General features: G+C 33.7%; 1 protein-coding gene across 1 annotated transcript in view; it reads right to left on the bottom strand.

Moving 5' to 3' along the window:
• The window catches only part of LOC145660464 (uncharacterized), a 77,780-nt gene that overhangs the window by 31,741 nt on the left and 33,545 nt on the right, over positions 1-12,494 (bottom strand). Inside the window, exons 7-9 of the mRNA XM_081725521.1 lie at positions 10,784-10,912; positions 10,379-10,567; positions 9,411-9,507 (exon numbers count right to left, since the gene is read on the bottom strand). Coding sequence (XP_081581647.1) covers positions 9,411-9,507; positions 10,379-10,567; positions 10,784-10,912 — 415 coding nt within the window. The remainder of the gene's footprint in view (positions 1-9,410; positions 9,508-10,378; positions 10,568-10,783; positions 10,913-12,494) is intronic.

Below are 12,494 nucleotides of genomic sequence, written 5' to 3' on the forward strand. Positions count from 1 at the left end.
TGTTACAGCGAAGCCTTTGCTTTTTAAAGTGTGTAACAGAAAAGTTACTGAAACCAAGCACCCAGTTCGGTTTCCTCGCGTTGCAGTGTTAAAAGTAACATGTGAGAATCCATGGAAATATTTTGTTAAATATTCATATAGTGATGTAGAGCATTATAGTGTGATAAATGTTGTTAAGGGTAAAGTTCGCCGTGAAAACACATTCTCGAACTGCGTGCAATAGGTTTGCCTCAAAAGTGCGAGAACCAAAAGCCAATAAAAACTAGCTAATTGAAAGATATTAAGGCTCTACTGCAGTACGTTCCACCAATGCATCACGTTTTCTATGAGAACTTGACATCTAATAACTCACACGATTGTAGCGATGAGGAAGAGGCAATATTTGAGTTTCACGACTATGTCTAAAACAAAATATTGCATAACAGTCTAAAATCTAGCAGATCGGTGTGTATCAATGGTATTGATCTTGAAAGTAATCTAAAAATGACTTTATGTTTGCCTTTAGCTGCAAGATAGCATTTTTTTCCTTATGTTTCTTCGAATGGTGCCTATACTGGGACAGAAGTACTTGTAAAACAATGATTAAATAACATGACTAGAACACTGTTGTAAAAATAGGAAAAACTGCTGTAATAATGTGGAGTTTGCTGTGTTATCAATAAAATTTAGTAGTAGTAGGAGTAAACGAGTTATTCTTATAAGCACGGTGTGTTTTGGGAGTAGATATCCCATATTTCTTGTGTATTTTCGCGTGAATAACGGGATATCCCGTTTAATACGGGACAAATGGCAACTATACAAACATGTTATTCATACTCTTCATTACAATATGGTGGGAAGCTATTCACAACTTTGATATACATACGCGGAGATGCGGGGGGCACTACCTCCAAAAGTTTCAGTACAAAATGTGTACAATAGCTTCATATACTTTTATAGTATGTTATGGGTTTGTCCCTCACCCCAAATGCACCCTCCTAAGCGATATTGTATTTCCTGCTATGTTCATAACATATGCAATATACATTGGTAAATAGCACCTTCTTTTAGTCTTCACGGTATTAATTTGGGATAGACCATTCTTGCACACAAACACCTGACAAGTGCAGCACTTCGGTGCAAAACTGGTCTAACCCGACATACAGAGATTTCAGGAATCATTCTGCATCTATTTCGGCACCTTATCTAACGAAAATAACAAAACAATGCTTTTCCCATGATAAAGAGATCACTTCTTAACAACCTGACCAAGTACAGAAACATTTTCTCTTTACCATGAAAAACCAGACTTTCTTAACTTTAGGTTTAATTTTCTCAAAACTAACAAAATGTGGGTTAGACCACTCTTGCGCTGAACTCCTCAATTGAAGTACAGCAGAGAGAATTACTGAAGTCAAGCAGCATTGCTTTAACATTAAATGGTTGATCCAGTGTTCGAAATGATCCACTACATCGAATTAGCATCCATACAGGAATTTCTACCAAATACACGTGATTTCGGTTCCGAAAAAAAAGATAGCAAGAAAGAGTGCGGCTGCAGTTGACTCTGCAATTACAGAATATGAAGGGAAATTTGGGATTAAGTTTTTGCAATGGTGACGGAGAATGGGAACAAAATGAAAAACATGTGGGAAATTCTAAAAGAAAAATATCCACACATTATTATGTACAGATGCTCAGCCCATCTTTTAAATTTAGTTGAAAAGAACGTTTCACCTCAGTCAGTCCTCAAACATGTAGAGGTACAAAAATATTTTCGAAATACACATAAGAGTCATGGGTGGCTGAAAGAAAACAACTAAGACTATGGGCTACCGCACTAAACTTCCTCGCTTCATTCTTTAAACTAAATGAAATTGTAGTGCAGTTATTCATAATATTCTTGTGAAATACCAACAAAATTCTAAGGCGTTTTCGCAAAACTTCACGGAAAGAAGACTCATCTTTAAAAGTAAAGTACCCCTTGTAGAATTTTCCATAAGAAATAACGTATGCCATATGTTAGAGTTACTATCGCATAAGTGGTATTTTACAAAATTGTCAAAAATAAATAAATAAAATAAAAAAGATTTTATTTATTTATACCCCCACAGTAAACTATCCCTTGTGGATATTCTTATGGAAGTAATTTATGCAACATTATATGAATAATAATGAAATACTTATTTACGAAATATCACCAAAATAGCTCGTGTCGTTTTTGAGAAAACAGTCTGAAAAAAAACTCATCCGCAAGAGTAAACTACCCTTTTAACTTTCTTTGTAAGAGTTATTTATCAAATATGAAAAAAGTTACCCGACTTGTTTTTGAGAAAATAGTTCAAAAATACACCACCTAGAATAAAGTACTCCTCGTAGATTTTTCAACACAAATGAATTATACTATATTGTCAGGTTACTGATATACTTATTTATGAAATATTAAAAAAAAAATTGCATGAGTCATGTTTAAGAAAATCGTCCGTAAACACACATCTCAAAGAATAAACTATTCTTCGTACATTATTTTAAGGGCAAGTGAGTCATTGTGATGTTATTAATAACATTAATGAAATACATTGTCATGTTATTAATGAAATATTTATTTATGAATTATAAACAAAATCGTTTGATTCGTTTCTGAGAAAATCATTAAAAAAAAAATAAAATAAAAAGTAAACTACTACTCGTAGTTTTTTATTTTCAGGACAAATGAGTTGTGCCATGTTGTAATGTTAATTAAATAATTATTTATAAAGTATGAACAAAATCGCCAGGAAAAAACACCTTCAAGAATAAACTACCCCTCGTAAATTTTTCAGTGTAAATGAGTTATGTTATATTGTCAGGTTATTAATGCAATATTTATTTGCGAAATATGAAGAAAATCAGCTTAGTTGTTTTTGAGAAAATCGTCCGAAAGAAAACTTATCCCCAAGAATAATTTACACCTTTCCGATTTTTCCCAGAGAAAAGGCTTATACCACAGTATGGAGTTGCGTTTCGAAAATTGATTTATGAAATATAAACAAAATCGTTGGAGCCGTTTTTTGAGAAAATAGTTTTTTTTAAGTTTTAGCCGTAACTAAACTACCCTTATTTTTGCAGGTAGGAGGAAAATTTTACCCCCCCCCCCCCAGAGGATCACATGAAAACCTGAAGTTTCGAATTTTGTTGAGGTTGTTGAACGGCATGGCCTTAGATTAGTGTACATCAGGACGAATAGACGGACAGTGTCGAAAAATCACTTTTTCGGCTCCTTTCGTTGTTCGAAAGTAAAAATGGACTGATGCTGCAGATTTCTAATGACATTCGATGGAATTATACTGATTATATTAACACGTTCACTGACAACTACACAAATATAGGGAAATAATTCTTCAACATAAAGATAAAATCAATAAATCGATATAAAAAAAATTAGACAATGCTGATGTCTACACTGAGGCTTTGCATTTGGAGGAATAACAAAGTTGCTGCTGCTACGTTGGATACACTGCAATGTGAGTCAACCACCTTATCACGTGCTGTTGAAGTGTGGTTGGATTTATTAAAAGAAAGAGTGCTACAACCGCATCACAGTCTTTTTGAAAAAAGATTTAATCAAGCACTCCAACCCTTTCATTTTCTTGCGAATACGATGGATTCTAATTACATGGGACATCGCTAGAGCAGTGAGCAAGAACACAGCAGAAGAATGGACCTCTGAAAGGAATCTGGAATATCTTCCAGGAGTTATGACTTTTAAAATTAAAGATACTGAGTGTTTCGTCCCACCTATTTTCCAAGGAAGTGTAATAAAGCAACTTCCTCCCGCGAAGTAGTGGAGAATCATGGAAGAAAAATCCGAGAAATGTTCAAAATGCCAAATGGGTTCTATGATTTCTTCGTTTCCCTTCATTCAGTCCCAGCATCGACTTCAATTGAAAGATTTTTTTTTCTACTTTCAGATTAATTTGGAATAAAATGCGGAATATACTTGGGGTAATAAAAGCTGTCAAGTCAGTGAAAGATTACAGATTTCTGCATTAAAAAAGGAGGATCCAGAGGGGCAAAAGGGAAAAACAGGGATATTTTTTAACATAAAATTCCTTTTTTCGCAATTTTTCCGCCTTAGATACATAATGGAGACATGTGAATGCTACCGTTTGAAAGGCTGTTCTATTTTAATGTACGAACTATGATCCTAGGATAAATTGTGATGTCTCGGGATTTTTTTTTTTTTTTTTTTTTTTTTTTACCTCAGATCCTGTTTTATATGGGAATTTAGGGTAGTGAGGGTATATAATTTTTTTGGCGGGTTTACTTTTGCACCTAGAACATTGAAATTTTGCACACATATTCTGTGCACCCCCTTAGTATTTTTCAGATTTCTACGTTGAAACAGGGGCGTCCAGAGGGGTAAAAAGGGTAAGAAAAAAGCGAGGGATATTTAACAAAAATTCCCTTTTCGCGATTTTCCCGCTTCAGATACATGATGGAGACAAGTAAATGGCACCGTTCGAAAGACTGTTCTATTGTGAAGAGAATGATATACGAACCATGATCCTAGGATAAATATGGTGTCTTAGGGAATTTTTACCTGAGATCCTGTTTTATACTGGAATCTGGGGTATTGTGGGAATATTATTTTTTTGGTGAGCTTACTTTTGCATCTGGGCATCCCTTTGTATTTTTCAGATCTCTGCGTTAAAACAGGGGGGTCCAGAGGGGCAAAAAAGTAAAAAAGGGGTATTTTTTAACCAAAATCCCTTTTATCCGATTTTTCCGCTTCAGATACATGATGGGGACATGTGATTGGTACTGTTTGAAAGTGTTCTATTCTGAAGAAAATTATTACGAACCATGACCCTAGGATAAATAGGGATGTCTCTGGAAATTTTTATATTACATCCGGGTCTATTTTAGTAATCTGGCGCATTGTGGGACTCATTGGTTAATATATTCCTTGCCCTTACTAATCAAGGTAGAAGCTGGAAATTTTGTACACGCCTTAATATTTTTCAGCTAGAGATCTGTGCGTTAACACAAGGGAGGTCCAGAGCAGCACAAAATTAAAAAAAAAAAAAAAAAAATCAGAAAAATCACGATTTCCCTCAAAATTTCCCGCCTCAGGGCATGATGGGGAAATATGAATGGTACCGTTTGAAAGGTTGTTCTATTGTGAAGAGAATGAGGTACGAACCATGATCCTAGGATATATTGGGATGATGCTGTAGCCGCGTGACTGAACGTCTATAATTTACCCCCCAAAAAACCGTAATTTAAAACGGTTAAAAAAAGAAACTGAACGTTCATGTCATTTAAGAATGATCAGTTTTCAGGTAAGAATTCTTATCTACGCATGGAAATAACAAATCAGCTAACCTTAGATGGTCAGTAGTTCATTTGTGTTTTGAAACGTGATAGTGTATTTGTTCGAATATAATAATTTATGTATGAAACGTCATTGGTTGTCATAGTAACAGACAAATACAAGTCTAGTAAAACCTGTCAACTTGGCCACCTGCTCATCTAGGTCTGGCTCGTCTTGAACCTGCACTTTCCCGTAAGACATTCGTTACTTATTACTCTGTAAGTTGGTCACCTGTCTATCTTGGAAGTTGGCCGCATTGAAGCAATGTTTACCCTATGATGATAATGATAAATTTACCTGCATATCTTGGCCACACAAAATACCGTTTTTTTTCCTTAAATCTTTCGTATTCCCATATGAGATTCAGATATTCTGTATTTGTGACTGGAGACAAAAGCATAGATTCTCACGATTTGTTCTTGGAGATCAATGGTCAGCCTGATAAAGAAGCGGGGAAGGAAGATGTGAATACGAAAAGGCACGTACAGAAATTCAGGAAATGGTTGTACGTATTTGTTTACCCTGTCTGTTGTGGTAAAACCATTGACTATATCGGCTCCTTTCGTCAGTGGGAGCTTTAGTAATGCCGGAAAATTCTCAAAAAAAAAAAGTAAAGCTTACCATCTCAATTGTCAACTATTGGCACCTGACGGCTTGTCGACAGGTAGCAAAGATATTTGAGATATGAACTGCCTTAGATTTTCTCAAAACATCTTTTGCTCGAGGGAACACTTATAGCTCATTAACAAGAGGTAGACGATACTATACAAGAACTACAAAATTAGAATGTGCATATGTACCAAAAAGAATAAAAGAAATACTATACATTATTTAAAAGTAGCTGTCTTGCCATTGCTCATTAAAATTTTACAATCAAGTAATACTAGAAATCCTATTCTAAAAATGCACCAATCACACTTATTTTCTGTAACTTGGCCACCTAAGTTGTCCACTTTTCAATGGAACCGACAGTGGCCAACATAGACAGGTTTTACTGTAGTTCAAAATTCCTACTCAATAAGAGCCTTTACATTTTTGTTTTGTTTTGTTTGTTTTAGCACGTTAAGGTATACGTGTGAAATAACACTACATAATTATGTATAAAAGATTCACTATATAAGCTAGTTAAATGGTCTGTGCACGTCATTATTTTTTAAATAATAAATTCCGTAATCTATATTTAGTCAGAAATGTTAGGTTTTCTATCTTTTTTAAAATAAATTTTAAAAATAATATTCTATGGTATATTGATACAAATTGCGTTTATATGTATAATAAATTTAATGCAAGAATTAATGTCATACTTGATGCTAATAACTTGTACCCCTGAGCAAGATTCATTATGGTATACTCCGAAAGAAAAGATGCAAATTTGTTTTCCTCCTTTCCATCCTCGAGGCCGGACTATTTCGTAAGTATGAACATTTTTACAATCTTCAGGTGTAAAGAAAAAGAAAACATGTATCACATACCTAGAGAAGCTCTAGCAAAAATGAATTAATAGCATTTTTTTTCTTCCTTTTTTCATTCCTGACTCTAAAATTTTATTCACTAACTAGTGAGTTTTTTTTTTTTTTTACGTAGATCAGACTTTGGAGATATCCTCGCTGATGGAATTAAGTGGGGCAGTGCATGAGAAAGTTGTACGATATTCATTTGAAACCATTTATGACTTACGTGCCTCCACTGCACGTTTCAGAGCTGTTCTGGAGGTTAACGGTGGTCCCGTGCTGTATTAAATTAGGTAGGTTGCGTTTTGTTCTGGTATTTTTATTATCTTGACAATCATCTGTGTATATTACATGCTCAGAAACTGAGCCACAGTTTTCTAGCTTAGTATGTGCTGATAATAGTTGATTATTTATTCCAGCATTTGGCCAGGTTTTATGTATCGTTATCTTTGCTACAAAGGCTAATTTTAACTTTAAATTTAATCCATTTGATCATCCCGTTCCTAATTCGCCAGCCTATACCGAAACTTATTGTAGAAAAATTGAGCTTGGAATTTATATTTTGCTGGTATTAATACTTATTATTATCGAATATGAGGAGAGTCCCAGATTAAGAAGTTTTCGATTAAAATCTACCCAGTGCTGAACTAAACAAAATGCACATGTATGACAAATAAACGAATAGAATGTTTCGACACCATGACACAATTATCGCGAAGAACAGACGTCATGCAATTGTACAATATCATTATATGAATTTTGCTGTCAACAACGATTTAAAAAAAAAAAAAAAGTCTAGTAATATAAATTTCTGAATCAATACCTAAATTTATTGTCCCATGGCCTGCGCCTATAGATTAATGGTAGCTATTAAAAACTATTCACAATTCATTCTATAGGTTAACTGCCAGATAAACAAAAGCTGGTCATTGGATCCTATCCTATACCAAACTAGTGCAGTTAGAATTAATGATTTTACCTCCCTAAAATCAGACTTCATATTGTAGTCATCTCCTTTGTTAACCCAAAGGTCTCTTTCACATCGGTTTTTAAAGGCAAAAGTTACGATGTGCCACACTACTAACAACATAACAGTCGGTGATATTCTATTAAGATTTTTCGAAAGGTAAAAAAATAAAATTAACAGAAGAAAACCAGCAACGAATTCAAAAATACTTTATGATACAATCGGTTACATTCAATTTAATCATCCTAAAACACGTCAATATATGAAAAACTAACATTATGCCAACTCCTCTTCCTTATTCATTGAAGTCGTCGTCATCTCTCCAAGTACTGCCTCTTACTTACTAATACGTAAATTTAACATACAGATTAGCAACTGATTATCGTTAGACTTTTTCTAATACTGTAATATTGCTAATTACTTTATAGAACAGAAACGGTAAGTGAGGTATTCCGCTGCTGACATGTGAATCCTTTCCTATTCCTCGCTACCAGAACATTCATTTCTCCACAAAGAAGAATTGATTAAATTCCAATATTTTCACACACTGCAAGAACACAGTTCTATTAAGCACCACAGAGAAGTACTGCAGTATCATTTTCAGGCTCTGTAAGAGCACGGTTCTATCAAGCACTACAAAGAAGTGCTGCAATAATACTGTTTCCAGACTCTGACAATCCTCTTCTATCAAGAATTCAGTTATCAGTTGAAATATAAACCAGTCTCAATGAAACTACACAAATGCTCAGATCGTTATGAGTATTATTTCCTTCTGTCTAATCCAGAAATCAGGATACCTCTCGATTATCCAACTTGTAGAATTGAATTCCCACGCAACTAGTAGCTATTTTCACTTTTAAGATTTCCCAGAACTGTTTTCTTAAAATTTTTGTAACATCAGATTTCTCATTAGATGCTTAAACGCACATATTCCAAACCAACGTCAAAAGTCGTTGACTGCGCACACCATCATTCGTGTCAATAAAAGCACGGAATGATTTTTGTGCTGCAGTAGTTTCGCCATTTGAGCAGATGTAAATTAAGGATGTCTTCCTTGTTTCTTTCTACAATATTCTTTTTTCTCTTCATTTCTTCTGTTTGGAATGTTACATGACTTCACATTGTCGATTTTACCCTCCTCTACGTTTAGTGTCTATTATCTAAACTTCTCAACACATCCTTTGTAACATATCGTTTTCAATCTCTATGAATTCAGTTTCGAAAGGATTCTAATATTTCGAGTACAGAGTATGAATACGTTAATTTTGCACTAAGAAGTAAGTACTTATTCTCTTTGTTCAATCACATAAGAAATCAACATTCTGCAGATTGTCTTCTAAGCATTTCTTTATTTGTGTTGGTATTTTCCCCACTGCTTGATTAGACGTAACGGAAATGCTAACATTACTTTTCTGATGTTAGTACTAGTGTTGACAGTTTGTACATTTGGTGCAGCAATTATTGGAACATTCCATTTTCGAAATCAAGAGTGTTCAAGCAGTGAACCGCTAGAAACTTGACTCGGGAAATCACACATCGTTTGATGAATAGAAATATGATTCACAGCAATCAAAACATTTAGCAACTACAGCGGCACGAAATGAAACGGAAAAAAAATCTCGCTGGAACATAAATATATTCAATGATATCTACGTACCTTTAATTCGCAACCGTCTTACGGGAGCACCTTTATGATGTTCTTCCACATCCTCTGGCATTTTGTCATGCCACGGTGTCTCTAATAGACTTCTTCTCTAAAAAGGAAAAAAAATAATAACACGAATAATAAATTTCCGAAGCTATACACTTATATTCACAAAACTAACACACATACACTTGTTAACTAAATTCAATCAGAAACAAATAATTCATTGATGTATTCACAAGCAAACAAGAATCAGTGTACTGATCTTAATTTAAAAATAACTACATGTTCCTTATAAATTTAGTGAAGATTTTACGTGAATATCGCTACACTTCTAAAACGCATTACAGAAAATAAAATCGCTTGTAATGACACATCCTTTATATTGTTTCAATTTTCTATTTTGGGGGAAAATTTCAAGCTTTTAAAGACCTCTCTAAACATGTTTCTTAACCTATAATATTCCTCTTCCGTTTCTGAACAGAAATACGGTGAATTATAAATTGTAAACAGCATTTCTTTTTGGTGCCTCAATCATTAATAATAATAATAATAATAATAATAATAATAATAATAATAATAATAATAATAATAATAATAAAAAGCAACAGCACTTTTACAACAGTCTCTCTCAAATTTTCACGTTGCAAATATAATAAAACAGGAATAATTGTACTGATATACTAAAAGGGACCTAATTTATGAAATTAGTGTCAATTGGTAGCAGACAGAAATAATGTTTTATTAATCAATGATCAATATATATATATAATCTTTCAATCGAAGAATTTATTTTCTGGACAAAGATATTAAAAAATGTTTTACTTAAACACCTAATGTAGTTCAATAAGCTTTCAAAATTGTGTACAACTTACTCATTAATGACAAATATATTCTGAAACATTGCGTATTATCCACTCCAATTAATTTTAAAACATATATATACATAAGTAACTTTAAAAGGTATAGATTTGTTTTACCTTAATTGAACTCAAGTGGAGTTCACTGTGCAGATGACGTAAGTAACCTTTGGCAGTCCGTGGAAAAGTATTACATATTCTACACCAATGTTGTTCAGGATCATAATAAACATAATTATACACTGGAACAGCTGACTCTTTCTCCGACTCCTTTTTCTCCTCTCCTGGAGAAGCTGCTTTCTCTGGCACCTACAATAACACCATATGATAAAAAAAATTCTTCGTCATATATATTTGTGGTAACTGTCATTTTCTTTTAAAGATCATTTTTGATTGGGTTAAGCTCAAACTAAGTTCACACTTAAAAGTAGTGACAGTCTGAAGTATTTCCTAATACATTTTAATTTGGTACTTTCTTACTTCAATATGCGTAAAGTTCTAATAAAAAAATGTAAAACAACTTACCTTTTCTTCAACTTTTGTTATTTTATTCTCCTCTTTACTTTCCTCTAAATCCTCATTATCGTTACCGATTATACCGGTCAGCATATCAATTACATTGTTGACTGCTTTTAGCTTGTTGTGTATTTCATGCTATAATAAAGAAATACAATGGTAATACTAAATAATGTAACACACAATTTGTTCTATCCTACTTTTTTGAGATTAAATACAACGTGTAGTTTCTTCTAAAAAGAAATCAATATATGCCACTTAAATATTTGGACGTGTTGAAATTTCACTATACTATTGCTACTTCTTCTGTACAGATATTCAAAAACAAGCCCTTTAATTTCTCTTAGGTTTCAAGACGTACGGTAGCTCAGGAGTAGGTGTTAATCTGGAGGAATAACAGTTTAACGAAGGATCCGAACACATGAATCCCACGGGAGAACTCACAAACTTATACCCTGTCGCACAACTTTATGATACAACGTTTAACCCTTTAGATCAAATATAGACATTTCCCTCCAAAAACCCCTTTTGAAAATTTGGCACCCCCTTGAAGTGGCTCCGGCTACAGACACACGACTATAATTATCTCGAAAAATACTATGGTATATACGTAATACGTGTGCCAACTGTTTACCAATAAACAATACTCAAAAGCAGGGCCCGGATTTTGTTGACAAGTCAACTTTTCTTTGTTACGCATAACACAAGGCAAATTCTAATAAAAACGTTATCCATCAACTCTAGGTTCTAAAAATGTATATTTTTAGGGTCAACTTTTGGTCACTTTTTGCCGTTTTGAAGTTTCAGGTCATTTTTTAATATTTTAAGGTAAATTTTAGGTCACTTATGGTCTTTTTATTCTTTTTCTTCTACATAAGGAAATCTTAAAATGAACACTGTTTACGGATGTGAAAAAGACGAAGTTAAATAATGGCTATTCATGCTTCCTGACTATTCGGGTGGAAAAACTTCATTCTTAACAAACTAATGAAAACTAAGCTGTAGCTGGTTGGTAGGTGGCCGAACGGATACTTTTGGGTTGTTGACCACAAAGGATGTGATCACATGAATAACTAAAAATGGATTAGAAGGCGTACAAAGATTTTAAACAGGGTTTTTATCTATTATTCTCATGTAGTCTACACTTGCGAACTTTTATTGTTTAAGTGTGCTTACTAGTTTCAACTCGGGAGTGAACTGACGCTTTCAGTACGTACAATGTCGTACAATGGACAGATCAACGAACATAAATGATCAGTGGACTGCAACTAACTGAAACAAAACTTTTTGAATATGAGTGACAAACGTTAATTAAAATCCAATGGATATTTAAAAAATGTCAATGTTTTACGAAATAAATATTTAAGAAAACACAAGTTTTAACGTCAATTTTTGTGAATTTTAGGGGCATTTTACAGGAATTTTAGTGTCATTTTATAGGTCACTTTCTAGAAAATTTTAGGTCAACAAGATCCGGGCCCTGCTCATAAGATTTGTTTCCGTTCATTATTGCTAAGTGAAGAAGGGAATGTTTCTATGCTCTCCCAATAAGCGTGGCTTTGTTTCAAGGCCAAGTTTTTTTAAGTGACCTAACCCTATATCTTTGAACACAAAGCACGGACACTTGATTTCGTTATACCGTTATACCTCCTACACACAAGACCCAAAAATATCAAGCAAGCATATTAGTTTTCTGAGGATAATACTTGTAATTGATGGT

This window comes from Thermobia domestica, chromosome 9 (genome assembly GCF_964235325.1).
Source record: "Thermobia domestica chromosome 9, izTheDome1.hap1.1, whole genome shotgun sequence".
NCBI classification, from domain to species: domain Eukaryota; kingdom Metazoa; phylum Arthropoda; class Insecta; order Zygentoma; family Lepismatidae; genus Thermobia; species Thermobia domestica.